Source organism: Apteryx mantelli, chromosome 5, assembly GCF_036417845.1.
Source record: "Apteryx mantelli isolate bAptMan1 chromosome 5, bAptMan1.hap1, whole genome shotgun sequence".
In the NCBI taxonomy this organism is placed as follows: Eukaryota; Metazoa; Chordata; class Aves; order Apterygiformes; family Apterygidae; genus Apteryx; species Apteryx mantelli.
In genome coordinates, this window is record NC_089982.1 from 22,860,065 (window position 1) to 22,875,652 (window position 15,588).

The 15,588-nt window shown below is 43.1% G+C and overlaps 1 protein-coding gene across 7 annotated transcripts in view; it reads right to left on the reverse strand.

The window, feature by feature from the left end:
- Nucleotides 1-15,588, reverse strand: part of LOC106492019 (bifunctional heparan sulfate N-deacetylase/N-sulfotransferase 4) — a 114,492-nt gene that overhangs the window by 15,030 nt on the left and 83,874 nt on the right. For 6 of the 7 annotated variants that reach the window (XM_067297636.1, XM_067297637.1, XM_067297641.1 and 3 more), the window contains 6 exons: nt 7,773-7,955; nt 5,872-5,968; nt 4,928-4,996; nt 3,758-3,881; nt 1,653-1,827; nt 84-254 (listed from right to left, as the gene is read on the reverse strand). In XM_067297636.1, the coding sequence (XP_067153737.1) occupies nt 84-254; nt 1,653-1,827; nt 3,758-3,881; nt 4,928-4,996; nt 5,872-5,968; nt 7,773-7,955 (819 nt within the window). The remainder of the gene's footprint in view (nt 1-83; nt 255-1,652; nt 1,828-3,757; nt 3,882-4,927; nt 4,997-5,871; nt 5,969-7,772; nt 7,956-15,588) is intronic. The other variant, XM_013951723.2, reaches the window with a different exon arrangement.

Sequence of the window (15,588 nt, forward strand, 5' to 3'; positions counted from 1 at the left end):
ATCACCTCTAACGATAAGGCTGTATTCATTTTAGGATTTCCTGAGGCTCAGTGCGCTTGGTGAAATACCAGCTTGGGAATTACCTGTGAGGCTGGATAGTGAGTCAGCCACCTTTCGATGTGGACAGCATACCAGCCAGGGGTCAGGCATCTCTTCTGGAGAGTCCTTATCTCGGAGGGTGCCCAGTGGCCTGACGTGATCACTTCATAAAAATTGAATCTCAGGGCAGCAGGGTCCTCGTGGGATCGCTGATGCTAACGGAAGATAAGGAGACACATGTCACAGCGAGGGGGCCGCGGCTCCCCCCTTCTGGGCCTCTGCGAGCTTCGTGCGGGAGCTGCTGGGGCAGGGTGTGTGGGTACGCTACCTATACTACATCAGATGATCCCTGCTAGCTTCAATGCATGTAACCATTTCTCCTATAAAGAGGACACTTTGTCCAGGCACTCCATTAACTGCTTGGAAAATCGAGGGAGTCAGTTTGAAAATTATACATAAACTTGGTTTCCTGCGATGTTTAGTCAGCTGCATTCCCGCACACGCCGCCGACACTTGGCGGAGGTTTGCAGGCGCCGGCAGGCAGCGCGGGCCGGCGCTGGGAGGCCGCGCTTGCACCAGCAGCACAGCTGCAGCCACAGAGCGAGCCCGCGGCTCCCTGCAAGTGCCGCTTCGGGCAGTAACAGCAGGGCAGGCCAGGAAGCAGGACAAGGCCCCCTTCAGACAAGGGCCCTACGGCACTGCCGTGAGGAGAGCTGCCACGGCTGAAAGAGAAGGAGGCAAAATCTGCCCCAGTAGGCACAATTTTGTAGCGCTTTGCATCTCGCACCACCATCTGTAAAGGTGCAAATGAGATATTAAAAAGGGTGCAAGTTGCAGCCCTAAACCAAACTCGCATTTATTCCTCGCAGAACTTGTGCTAACAGTATCAGAAATGCTTTTCTTCATACCTGATGTAACATTTTTCATTTGTCTCTATTTTAACAGTTTTTACTCTTTCCTTTTTTTATATAACTGCACCACATTTTGCATGCATGCTTCGATGTCTCTTAAGAAAGTGCATCGACTTTCTTCTGGAAAGGTGTGGACTCAGTAAGAGACAAGAATGAGTATCCTAGAGTTTCCTAGGAAAACCAACAGGCTTTCCTTTGTTCCAGGGAGAAAATGAAAATCATTACCCTTCAGACACGTCTTTTTTTAAATACCTCAGAAACTTTAGAAGATACTGTATACATTGGCACCCTAAATATTGCTCAGGGTTTGTTCCTTAGAAGCTCGAGATCTGGAAGACATATCAGATTCTCAGTCAGAAAAAAGAGCTCAGATTTTCTGGCTGGGCCACGCTCTTTTTCCCTCGTGCATCTCACTGTGTGAGCAGCCCTGCTTTCCCTCCATATAGTGCCAACTGTAATTGAGATTAAACTGTTTGTTCACAGCTCGTGGCAGCCGTGCGCTGGGAAGTTTCATCATTTATGACACTGGTGCCACAAGTGCCAACTGCTGGAGCTGCAATTCAGCATCCATTCGACGTCGAAACAGTGCAAATGCTTTGCAATTAATCCCGTTCCTGCTCAAGGGCACAAATGCCCATTGGTGTTGGTCATCGTTCCCTGCCGTTGATTTCACTGCCTCTTTCTTGAAGGCAAGGTCCGTACCTGATACCAGGAGTAGGCCCGATCGGATGGGTCGATGAGGATGGTGATGATCTTGGCCTTGGGGATGAGGGAAGCAGCTCGTCTAGGAGCTTCCTCCGAATGGAAATAGTTGGCGCTTTTCTCAAAGAGCAAGTTGGTGGTGGCATTGGAGGGAGCGGGGAAGAAATCCATGTACCTGGGAGAGGAAGAAAACAATTAGAATTAACAATACCAAAAAAAGGAGGGGGGGGGCATGTGTTTTCTCTGTGGCAAGGGGAATTTTCAGAGGTAATTCTTAAGAAGCAAAAATAACTTTCTCAGCTCACTCCAAAACTGGAATAGGAGGAACAGAGCTCGGCTTTTAGCTGGTGCTGGTAATAGCTGATGCCTCCATGAAGTCAGGTAATTAGGTTTTCTTTTCTGATGGATGGAATTTTTGCTAATAAGTTCAATGTCAGAGGGAAGTCTCTCATCAGTTTGGAGTGAGTTCAGTTTTAACTGCAGAAAAAGTGGGAAAAGCTCCCAGATGTCAACTGTTTAATTTCAACATCTCAAAATGTTACATTTTGGAACTGACAAATCTTTTCTTTTAGACTTTTTCAGAATGAGAGTTTTCAAATTTTGACTTTGAATGGTCTTTCTCACTTATAATTGATTGAGAGTAAAAATAAGTAAAATGGGAGGTTCTGTCAAAAGGTTTAAGAATTTAAATGAAGCAAAATGTGAAACTGCTTTGGAGGCGGTTTTTTGGTCCCCTGAGTGTTGCTAAGAACTCCAGGAAATTCCAGTTTTATTGTGGCCAGTTGTTTCCATATACTCTTCTGCGGAAACAAAGTATGTGTGGTCTCCCTCTGCACACGTGATCCCACCCACGTTCGAACCCATGGCCCATCTTGAGTGAAATGTGGCAGCAGAGGTCCCAGAGAGGTCTGTCTCTTCCTCTGCATCTCGTAAAAATGGCTGCAGAAGAGACGTCTTCTGCCTTGAAAGAGAGAAAGGCCACAGCAAAAACCTCTCTCTCTCGCAGAGTTATTTATGGGAGAAAGGCGGTGTAAATGATCCAGCCACCCAAAGGCTTGAGCCGTGCCCTGGCGCCCTGGGGCTCCAGCACCTGCTCTTCCTGCTGCTTCTTCCTCCTGTGTAGCACACCCGTATAGATAAATACTCTTTAGGTGTACCCCGTAAGGCAGGCTGGGGATCCCAATCTAGGGTTATCAAGCACGTGAATTTTTAGATGTACACCTTCTGGTCTTGCGGTATTCCCAAATCCCGACAGATCCCAGCAATAAGCAGGGAGCGCACAGACTGAGCCAGCAGGCAGCCCGTGACAGGAAGTTTGCTAATGCCCCGAATCACGATTCGTGTTGGACCGAGAACTATGTGAGATCTCTTTCTCTACGCTGTGTGAAAAATAGATGCGAGGCATTTCTTTCTCTTTAATTTTTGTGACACTTTGAACCTAGAAGCTGATCTTGCAGTTGCAGTGATGGCCTGCTTTTATCAGTTAGTTTTGTAGGGTCTGGGCGCTCTCCATGCAGTAAGTACGTGGGCAGGGAAAACAGTCCAAGGAGATTAATCTTTTTCTGTACGACATGATGTTTGTCTTATAGCTCAGTTTTTACACAAGGATGAGAATAGCTGTTCCCTGCGGAAACAAAACCCTTACAAAATACTTTCCTTAAGCAAAAAACGTAAAAACAATGTTTAAAAATTGTAACAGGAGTATCAACTAAAATTCTTTATAGACAGGCTTTTTTCTGATGAAGAGAAGAATCTTACTTCATGGAAAGACCCATTTCAAGAAAAAGATTATAACTCGCCCTTTTGAAATTGATAGCTATGAAAGACAGAGATTTTATTCAGCATGAAGACAGACATCACAGCTGAGCTTGCTGTTGCATTCATTTGCTAAAAAATACAAAAATTGTTATTGTAATATCTAAATAAAATTAAGGACTTGATTAAAAGTCCCATTGTTATGAATTAGTTTCTCATTCTCTCTGATAATGCCAAGCATAACAAATTCATCCAGTAATTATGCAGATGTCATACATACTGCTGTAATTGCTCCATTGTGATTTAGCATGTATTAATAATGAAGATTTCTTTTTTGTTATTCTTCTTACCAGTCAATTCCTTTGTGATAGTTGTTTCCGTTGAAGAACTGAACTTCTTCAAAAGTTTTGGGGCTAGGGAGATTACTGATAATGGAAGGATGCATCAGAAGAAATAAATACAGTGCTGTTGTTCCTACAACAACAAAAAGAGATGACATTAGGAAATAGAAAAAAAATTGACTTTATTCATTTAACCAAGTATTTCTGAATCAATGCACACTGAGATATACTGGAAAATTAGAGAGATCATCTTTCATAAGAAAATTGCCTGTTGCTGAGAGGCACGTGTAAGCACACAGCGTCTTCAGACGGAGCTGGGAATGTGCAGGGACCTCTTCTGTGCTCTTTAAACTTTGCACATTTCAAAACTCTGAATTCTGCTCTCCAATGCAACTACGATGCTGCTGTTGATGATATTGCTCTGTTGGCTGTGTATTTAGCCAGGGATGGAATTTGGCCAAAACATGTTTCTTTTTAATCTTTACTCTGCCCAAAGCTTTTCAAATGTACTCAGTGTGGGAATAGGCTTCTGTTACTCCCAGCACTGCACTTTTGTTCTCTCTTTATTTTTCCTGGGGGTAAAACTCTTTCAAGTGACATTGTATATTTAAGTGCCAACAAGCCTGTATGTAATAAGTATGCTTTAAAATCCCAATAACAATAATTTTCTCTGTTATTTCTTTGATAAAAACAACTGAACTGATATATGATGTTAAATGAAATTTCAGGAGAATGTGTCTTTAAAATTGCTTTTCAGTGATTTTATGCTATGCAAAATATCATTGGACTATGAATCAAGAACTCCTGTCTCTTTGTCACTGTCATTGAATTTCTATATAATCTCGGCTCAGTCATTTATTTCCCTGCCTCAGCATCCACTTTCTGTAGTATGTCAATAACAGTAATAGCTATCTTGGGAGTGGGAACATGTGGCTTAATTTAAATAATGTCCTGAGACCCCCAAAGAGGCCTATAAGGTGGTAAGTGTGTTTACAGTCAATTAGGGTCTCAAACGGTGTTGAGATAATTTGTCAAAGAATACAAATAACAAACTTAACTTAGGGCACCCTGACAGCGCATTTTTTTACAGTGAATGTTTGCATTGCTTTCTGGTGTGTGCTCTTATCACTGTGGGATTAAACTCCACAGTGAAAGTAGGTGGATGGAGCTGTCACTTACCAGTACCTCTACCTGGCTGTTGTACAACTCTTTTCATCTTTTGCTCTCCCAGGCCTGTGCCTACTGGCTCTGAAAGTGGAAAAATATTCTGATGGAAACCATCAGTGAAGCAGTTTAATTCTATTTGTTATTCTCATCTACAGCCACCCTTCGGTGCCTGAGAAAGTAATCAGTGCAAAATTATCCCTTAAATAGGTGTACACAAATGCTATTAATTGCCTGCATTTGGTTTTCAGTGTTTCTAATCGCACTGCTTCCCTTGTGGTGCAGGAAATTCTGCACCTTTACTGTCAGTGAAATCCAGCCCTGGAAAGACTGTGAGCACAAGCCTATACTGTTTAATACTGTTTAAATCTCTCCTTTAAATAGGGATGAGCCTGAGGGGAATTTCACCCTGTTTTCACAATAAAATCTAGAATGACAGGAGAAACAGTGGAATCTCACTGCAAGAGAGAGTCTCCCTAAAATACTGAGCTAAGTCTTCTTCCTGAAAAGAACTCAGCCAAATGTACCACCAAAATAATTGGTCCCCATATATTACAAAGCATCTTTTCTTAATTTTTTGACAAGAAAAATATAACTGAAAAGAATAAATATATTGTACTTCGAACCTTTCCTATTCAAAGAAATACTGCATCTAGAAAGAAAAGTCATATCCATTAGAACAGAGACTGCTGTGAAGTTTTGGTGCTTTTCTGTTTGAAGAACTGTGATAATAATCCAATGATGGGTGGTAGCAGAAGGCGAAAGCAATTTTACTATAGGAGCAGTTGTCCCTGTCTGTTGGCAGTGCAGGAGTCGATATGAGAAGCCTATAGGTACTGGGAATGCATTTCTGCTATAGCTGGGAGCTGGCTTCAGCGTACAGGAGACAAATACACATGGGCAGAACTGGGGGGCTTGCTACCAGCATGCATAGGCTTTGAAAATTCGTTATTTCCTACCTGTTTTCTGGGGTCCTATGACAAGGAATTTGGGTAGATGGTCACAAGTTTTATCTCTGGACCAAATGTCCCTGTGTCGTTTATCATCACATGGGTTCTGAAGAAGAAAAAAAGACAATTGCTTATGCCAAGCTAAGGAAACCCTGAACGTATTTCACACATGCCAGCCATTGCAGGATCCAGTTGCTGTACGCTAATGCCAGAGCCTTATGCTAAGCACTAAGATCCCAGATTTCCTCCTAAGAGTTTATTCTCGACAGCTATTGAGCACTCTGGAACCATGGAAGCAGTTACATTTTGGCATGTCCTGGAGCACTTAGGTACACAGGGACCAAACTGCTTGGCACCTTTCAGGACTGATCCTTAGAGGGCTCCCAGGGAAGTCAGTAAAGCTACACAGTTTTGCACATCTTAGGAGGATCAGTGTCAAAATCCAGACCCTGTGAGACTCCTGCATTTCTTCCTCTGTGTTAGCTCAGCTCTTTTCATCAGCTCAGAATCCTCAACCATATGCTTAGCCATAGGCACTTAGGTACGTGCCTGTGTGGTCCCTTTGATGGAAACTGAATGTGTATATCGTGGTTTTGCATGACTGAGGATTAAGTTCAGTCATTAAAAAAAAAGAGAAAAGAAAAGGAGAAAAAGATTAAAACATTGATTTAATCAGGCTTTCATTTGAGGTTAAAATAGAAACCTCTGTTTGAATAGCTTCAAGGCATTACTTTCTTAGGTGACAAAATGGTTTCAGATACATGGTGCTTAGTGCCAATTTTATTTACATATGAATCCAAAAGGAAGAAATAAATAGAAATGTGAGATATTATTCATCTCCTTATCTTTCTGCTACCTATGAATAGAAAATAAAAATGTGTGAACAAAAAACCTCACAGAAAAGGTTAGGATTGACTATTCTCTAAGGCAGATATCATATGGATCCTGCTTTTGCATAGTATTGGCTGGTAATAGAAGATACAGTTTGCTAGTGAATAAAGTTAACAAAAATATAATGGAGAAAATCATTAACTAATGTGAATCATTGCAACTCCACTAAACTCAGTGGAAATATTATGGATTCATACTTCTTTTGCATCTGGGCCAAAAATAGTAGGGAAAATTTCCACTCCATTTTACCAGAGTAAGCCTGAAATAACTGCATGGATCTCCATGGTGTCACTCTGGATTTATGCCTGCATAGCTAAAAGCACAATGTGGCACATCATATTCTGAATAAGAGAGGAACCAGGAAAGTATAACAATGATTTGAAAATTACAGTGTTGACACTACAAGCAGCACTATTGTACATTTGAAATGCAGGTGGAAAACAGTCATTTGTAGTCTGTGCAGAAACCCTCTTCCTTGCTTAAAATAGCAGCCCATTCTGTTAACTGCGTTTGCTGCTCTGACCCTTCCCGCCTTCCCTTTTCCTTGCTGTTCCACCGAAGGGGATTCAGATGGCAGGATTCCCTTCTCGCAGTTGCAGTGACACAATATTAGTGATTCCCCGCTAACGGGCCCGGTGAAGCTGCGTTGTTTGCCTTGCGAGAGCTCTGGCTACCTGCTGGCTGTATTCATCGCCCTGGCTGTGCAGCACGGTTAGTTAATACGACGTGATGCATCAAGCAAACTACAGAGAGGAGAGGAGGGAAGGGAAGCTTTCTCTCAAATAAATGGCAGTTGGATGCTTTTAACGTGGCTGATATTGGCTGAGTGGAAGCCAGTCCATTTCTAGACAAAAGTAGGTGTCTGTGAAGAAAATTTAAATAATCTGCAAAGGCACGTAGAAAAAAATAAAATATTTTAATGTGAAGTGGGCTTTTTATTTCTAATTTTTTCCCCAAGAAAAGGTTCTTATTTCAACACGTGCATTGCAATTGAGGGTGTGAACGGGAAGCGCCGTTACCTGCCAAAGAGGGTCCGTCTGCTCAGGGAAGAGCTCGAAGTACTTATGTGCCAGCGGTACCGGGGGCAGTGTCCGGAGCTGGAGGTTAGTTGAGCTCTTCACAAAGTTGGCCAGGTTCGCAAAAGTGTATAACCCCAGGCGGTCGTTCCCATAATTGGACAAGTGGGTCATGAAGACGCTGATCTGGGAGGCAAGAGAAAGCTTTCAGGAGCGGGACATCAGCAGGTGGCAGCGTCAGTCCGGACATTGGGACGTTGAGGCTGCTGGGAAGGATGTGCCAAACCCTCGCTCCCTCACCCACAAACAAAAGAAGATGTTAAACTAGTCCCACTTCCTAACCTCCCGGCGAGCTTTAATCGTTCCTCGTTTTCCTCCACCCTTTCCCCCACATTTCTGAGGAATTTTTTTTTAAGGCAGCCATTCTTACAGAATCAGCTTGAAAAGCTGACTACTATGCTATCTCCTCCACACGCAGGGCTGGCTGGTTGGTTTAAAATGGCAGGGCTGTAGGTAGATAAGTAAGTTCTGAAATATAAAACTTTCAAGCCTTTATGAATGATGATATCTCAGCTAAATATCACTGTCATTGATTTCTCCTGAAAGGCAATATAACTTCTTTCTATATATCAGCCTTATTATATTTCTCCTTTACATGGTCGCTGCTTTGTAGATCTCATCTTTTCCTTCAGAGAGATAAAGAAAAGAATTTGTATGAATAGTATGAAGAATGTATTTCCCAGTATTTTCTTTATATGAGGCTATCAAACTCAATTTCACCACTGTAAAGGCCTGGTTTATCTGTATATCGCCATTATTTAGCTTTATGAGGATGCTATCAAAGTGAGCATTGTTACTTGACTGTTTTACTCCATAAAGTGGCCTCAGATAGGAGGCCCACTGACAGTGGAATTTAATTACACAGTTATCAAGAAATAACAACATAGTGGTAACTAAACAGTGTGCATTTTTTTTCCTGTAACAGCTCCGAAAGTAAACAATCAATAATATGCAGCCGATCGCAGAAAGTACAAATTAACTTATGTGACCACAGCAGTTAAACCAAAAGGCATGCCAAGCAGGGCTCTTCTTGATAATGATATCATGCTTCAAGGCAGCCTTAATATGAAAGAAAAAAATCAGAGTTATAATGATGCTTATAGTGAACTCCAGCATATGATGGTGGGAAGTTTAGCATTTTGTTATCCTGCCTTAATGCTATCTCAGGCTGGTAAAGGAAAATAAAGCACCAGCCTTGTGAACTCAGTGGCCACTTGATAAGAATAACGTATCCACAGACTTATAAGAGTTTCACTTTTCCCCAAGTCCTGTGCATCTATCACAGCTATGAGCTTCCCAGAACAATCCAGATTATTTCAGATCAAGAATCCCCACAAAGACATTATCATCAGGGTCCTTATGTGTAAAGGGCTCCTTCGCACAAAGTTGAAAATATCTCCATATAGGGGGAATTTACAGATGACCTTTATGAAAGTGTCCCTTCATGCTACACTGAGTTCCTGAAGCCCAGGAAAATTGCAGAATAAAACGGAGGCGGAGCCGGACCCATCGTAATTAGGTGAAACGGTGCCAAGCAGCAAGCATCATTTTGTGACAGATCAGATACTCAGGATGTGGACAGTATTTTGCATTTCTTTTTCATACAGCCACTTAATGTGTGTTCTGTGAGCACATGGACACAGGTTCATTTGACGTCGGGTTGGACTAGCCTCAGGAGAGGGACATTGACTCAAGGCTGTATCTCATAGCCTTTTTGCACCTTCTTTCCTCAAGAGTTTACAGGCTCAGGGGAGGTACCCAGCCCGCCAAACCTTAGGAGAGGCTGGTGCCTAAAGCATGCGATACGAAATAGCTGGCCTGCTGGGCCACGCACGTCTCCGCGCTAGGAGGCAGGCTTGCAGGGGGGAACGGGGGTATCAGCCAGGCATCCTTCAGGGTCACAAGTAATTACCTTGCCTTGCAGCTGGATACCCACGGTCAGGAGAGGCTCTTTTAGGAAGATTAGGAAGGGGAATGGGCAGCACAGCTGCGGGCACTTGGCACTGAGTGCGAGTGTAAATGTACTTCACTTATAGTGTGGTATGTGAGGCTTAGGGGGCCCTGCTGCATGGGGCTGGGGGTGTGTGTGTGTGTGCACCTTCCTGCCTTGGGAGGTGCAGCAGGAGACCTGGTGTCCTGTGCCATGAGAGCGTGCTCAGGTCAGTGAATTTTTTGTCTGTAGCTTGTGTGAAGCTGGGTGGGTGAACTGGGTCAAGCTGGGGTGTGCTCTGGGTCAGCAGAGGCAGGTGGGAGTGTGTCTAGGCTGCATTTCTTTAGGGGCTTAAATTAGACAAACTGGGAGTGTCAAGGTGTGTGCTGTTGCTGCCTGCAGGTGGTTATGACTGGGAAACTGGAGGACTGTATCTGGCCCCTAGTCCCTTATTTAGAGCCTTGGAGCCCCTTGTCTCAGCTTGATAACAACTAAATTTCCCAGTGGTGGGAAGCTCTGGACCTCAATATTAGGGAATTTCATGCCTCAAGTGATCAAGTGCCTGAGGTTGTGGGTGTCACTATCGCTAACCTGTGCAGCCTGGTGCTGCTGATGGCTAAGAGTCCTCCAAAACAAATCACTGGTACCCCCTTAAAATGGAGTTTACTCTTCAATATATTGTTGCTTTGTGGTAACTTGAGCTTTAGAGGAGGAAAGTGCTGCTGACCAAAATACTGCGTTTGTAGTGAACTATGCTCTTCTGCCTTTTAGAATAACCACAGCATAAAAAGCTGCAAGCTTTTTGTTTTCACCCTCTTGCTCTGCTAACGTGCCACTTCTTTTTTTTTAAACATTAGCACACAATGTTTAAAAATGTGTCTGTTAGTTTGTTAAATTATTTATAAGGCTTTTAGTACTTCTATAAGGTGAAGATAGATATAACTTAGGAAGAAGTGTCCCCTATGGCTCATCTGCAGTATGTTTGCACTATGCCTACTTTATTCCACAAAAGGTAATTTATTCTTCACTTTCATTCTGTTATGAGCAAAGATTGGCAACTGCTCAAGATTCTTTTTTTCTATCAGCTGAACTCTGTAGACTTCAATGCCTATGTATTTTTATGGTTGAAAATTGTTTGACATAACTGGAGCAGGCATTAAAATTGTCCTACATTGTGTGTGTCCATATGTACTAACTCAGCTTATAAGCAAGGCAGTGAAACTTTTTTGGTTTCTCAGTCTACTGGCTCTTTTTTCTTTAAAAAAAATAAAAAATCCATTCTGGTTTTGAGTCCTGCTCATAAAAATGTGACAATTGTTTCCTATACACTATTTAAAAAAATGAGGAAATGAATAAGTAAACACTCAAGAAATGTTGGTAGAGAATATCATCTTGTCTCTGAAGTATTCTTCTGTTCTTCATAAGTACCAGAGAGTTTGTCAGTGACTTTTAATATTATTCCAGCAAATAAAATGTAGGCAAGTAAATCTACTTGTTCTTTCTACTTTAACTTTGACCTTGGACAAGACTTTTTTTAATGTAAAAGCATATCTATATGAGAGATTAGGTTATTTTAAGAGTTTAATTAGACTGCTGTCTAATCCAAAACATCCAGTTGATCACTCTTCATGGAGTCAAAAAGATCTTGGCTACGACTCTTGACTCTTCTCGTCCCTTAGTCTTATTTGAAGTGGAAAGAAACAAAATATAGTTGTATATGATATAAAAGCATATTTTTCTGCTCTTTCTATCCAAATCAATTGAGAGAAAAGGAGATGGGTATTAACTGTTCATGTCTGCAGATAACAGTGGTTTCTTATGCATCTTCACAGCTCAGCAGCAGCAAAATGCACCTCTGAAGGTGCTGCGCTAGTGCCCCGCTGTTGGGGCCCTGTGGCTGACACTGCGTGCAGTGCACAATGCTATTGCAGCGCTGTAGTGCAGCAGGGCTGTGCAAACTGGGGGAACCCGGCAATGACCCCTCTGCAGTGCTCTGAGCAAAACTGGTGGATAAGAGATGGCAACTTGTTTTTATACTTTTCATGACCAAAAAGTAAGCTGCAACACGCAGGCTGGCAGTAATCAGCAGTCAGCGTTTTGTCAAGGCAGGGTAATGCATTTTGGAGGGAGGCAGCACAGTGGCAGGAGGGAAGAAGCTCTGGTGACCTTGCCTTCGGCTTGGGTTAAGCTAGGGTAAGCGCTGCGTGTTACGTGAAAGCGTAGAAAGCTCCTGAATTGAAATCCTTGTTATTGCCACGCAACCTGCAGGCAGCATGATAAGCGAAGTGCTGCTGGCTGTGCGCTGCTTTGGAGCTTGCCCTGTTCCCTGAGAAGTGGGTACCCGGGCACGAGCGCTTGGCAGGGCAGCAGTGCTCAGCTGATGCTGTGGTTTGCACCAATGTGGTATCTCGCTAGTTTTGGTAATCTGTCTCTGCCTTTGGCCCCTTCACTGTGTTCACTGACATTTTGAGAGGCTGGAGGGGGAGAAAACGCTGAAGGCATAGATATGAAAACTATTTTTGTGCTCTTCTCTCCCATTGAAATTTGTCTGCCCTCCGCTGTCTGATCCAGATCTCGGTTGCTGCCTCCCTTTCACTCCCTGTAATGCAGCCTCCCCCATCCCCATCACTTTCCATCTCTGTAGTCAGGGTCCTTTTGTCACAGGAGTGTGTTCTCTATTATTATTATCCCCTGTCTTATTGTATGCAGATAAGAAACAGCTATAGCTTTTCAGCTGTGGATTTCAAAAGATCTTACAAAAATAGAGTGCTGAGACTTATACTTTGCTGGTGAGGAGCCCGAGGCATGGAGGAATGGTGTGATTTGCAGAAGATAAATCACGAGGCTGATAACCTCTGATCCACCCCAGTATCTACTAGACAAAGCTGGACACTGAAGTATCTGGAAGAAGAGAATAGCTACTAACATCAGTTAGAAGGGGGAAGAATTATCTATATAAAGAGATTCCCTATCCAAGTAACAAATACCTGGGGACAGCTCTTCAAAGTCAATGGGATTTTCCTCCTTAAACCTGCCCTCCATTTAGGGAGAGGTGAGTTAGCCTGTTTTTTCCACCTCCAAGAGCAATGCATAAAGTGTTAAGGGCCAAAGCCATGAGTATAAACTGCCTTTGTATTTTTGATAAATACATTTATATTAAAATATATAATATAGAAAATTCTGCTTTTGTTCAACACTGCAACCATTCAAATCGGTGCAAGACCAAATGTTCAGCCAGCTTATTTCTCCCAGTTTCTGTTACTTGCTCTCTATTAATGTTACAAATAGGCCCACAGTGGTCTGTAATTCCTCTAGGGAGGAGGAGAAGGATGGGACTATATTTCTCAGGCCACCCGCACAGTTGATGTGCCTTTTGGCTCTTAAATTATGTATAGTTTTTCCCCCTTAGGCTGGGAGGGCGGAGGGAAGGAAAGGCAGATACTTTATTTCCTTCATGTGACAACCTGATAGAAGCTGCTTCCTCCATCTGCTTATTTACTGGTTTCCCTGCTTCCAAGTCATAATATTTGGTTAGTGAAGTATTAACAAACCTGAACTGCCGTGACCTGAGCCAGCTGGGCATGTAAAGGGAGACCTCGCTGAGCCGAGCGGCGGGATGAGGGTGGCTGTGCTGGCTGCACCTCAGCTTTGGGTCTAACTGCACTGGTCACACCTACTACCGGGCTGTTTGGCTGCGGATGGCACTGCCACACCGCTTCATGCTCTGGTCCTTGGTTTGGGAGCTTCTTAAAATCAGTTGCTTCATCCACAGATCAGAGATAGCTGGCTAGCATATTCTCTACATGTAAAGTTTGTATACACATTTGTGTGCTTATGTACATGTAAATCTACAACAAGCCAAAAGTATAAATTAAAGGGCTTGTTTTTAAAATTATTGTAACTTAACTTCATAATAGATCTGCTCCAAAGTGCCCAGAAATTGCTTTCTGTACTCAGTTACGGCTGTGAATTTGGAGAAAATGTATTATATTACTATGCATGCATAATAAAGAAGTTTATTTCCTTATGTAAATCTCAGTACAGTCTTAACTAAAAGCACTCACAACTACATTATAACATACCTGATTGATTAACATGTAAAGACAGGCATTTTTTATTTTAACAATTCTTAGTTTAATTTAGTAATATACAGAATGAGAGCAAGAATAATTGCTGCACCACCTGCTAGAAACATTTTGTAAAGCTAATGAAGTCTTACCAATATGCTTACTCACAGTAATATTGTGTTATTATGTATTTGTAAAGTGCTGGGTAAAGGCTTCCAGTTTATATTGCTGTGTATAATGATTAGATTTAGTTCTACCTATTAACTCTCCATTAACGATGTACTCTTGCTAAACACTGTGTAGCTCAAAATATCCTAAATGTCGGAGGAGCGGCTGTTTATGGTGGCACAGTTAGAGATGGGAATCAACAGGTGAGTTGTGGATGTGTTGCCAGGCCTATGCAGCTATACTAACAACTGTATAGCCTCAGCTATAGGAATCCTGCCATGCAGGCCTGGGTTCAGATTTGCATCCGAATGTTTCCATTGCCACTGTGCTGCTACTGCGCCAACCCCAACTCTGGCATCTCCTTGGGAAACCACTGCTGCAAAGCTCGCCTCTGAGTTTTGGCCTCCTTTCCTGCCTCCAGCCCTGCGACCCTGCTTTGCTCTCTGGGGACACGAGGAAAGTGCCTCCCACCTAGCCAGGATTGCACCTGAATTGCCACTGAACGCTTGCAGCGTCCAAGTGCCCTGGAGACACCAGCTGGTGTTGCAGCACTGTGCTTAGCTCCCTGCGGTGATGAGCAGGGGGAAGGCTCGTACCCCATGGCCCTGCGAAGCGCAGGTGCCAGGAGCGGGGACCCCTCGCCGGCTGGCTCCATCCTGGGGCTCGGCCGTGACCAGCTCAACCCACGAGCTGCCTTGGTGCCAAACCCTGAAAACCTCCCCTGCGGCTGGGAAGCGCCACAGGGTCCTGCAGTGCAGGCACAGCTCTGGGGGAAAGCTATTGAAGTCCAGCAGGATTTTTATAATGGTGGGGTGACCCACAGAGCACGTTAGCAGCAGCTGTGAAAACCCCATCTGGGCCTTAGCTGCACTTTCAGAGGCCTAAATCCATCAGGACAGGTGACCATCAGGAGCCCAAATATCCTGAAGGTGAAATGGTAGTGACTTTCAAAAAACAGGACATAAGTGCTTTCAAAATTCAATCTTTTGTGTATAGGCATGTGTTACTGCCAGATTTATTTTATGCTAAAAATCACTCAGCTTTGGGAGCACAGGGATACTTTAAATCTCATTTGAGAGCGTTTATCTCTGGAAGACTGAGGGTAATAGTCACATCCTCTGCTAGTGTAAATTCCTTCAGCTCTGGAAATCTGCACAGCTCTGACTTGTGCAGGAGCTGAGGTTAAGGTTGCTTCCAGTGTGTTGTCAGAAGCCCATGTTTCATCACCATCGACATTCTTGCTGTCTGTACTGGCTATTAAAAAAAAAAAGTACAAAGCTTCTGGTTTCTCCTTCCAAATAACATATGCCTATTGTAGAACTAAAAATTCCTGGGAAAAGGACTGTTGGTGTTCCAGCTTCCAGCAGAAGCATAACCCAGCCTATCTCACTGGTATTGCTGGGCCCTCTCAAAGAGCGCTCTCCAATATTAGAAATCAAATATTGGCTAATACCACTATTATTTATGCTGATATTTAGAAAAGTGTCTATTCATCGATCCAGCACTCGCAATGAAAAAATCAATTACGAAACTTATGTATAAATGATGTGCTCCACCTCATCCTCTTGGCCATTCAATAATTAAATAGGAAGAG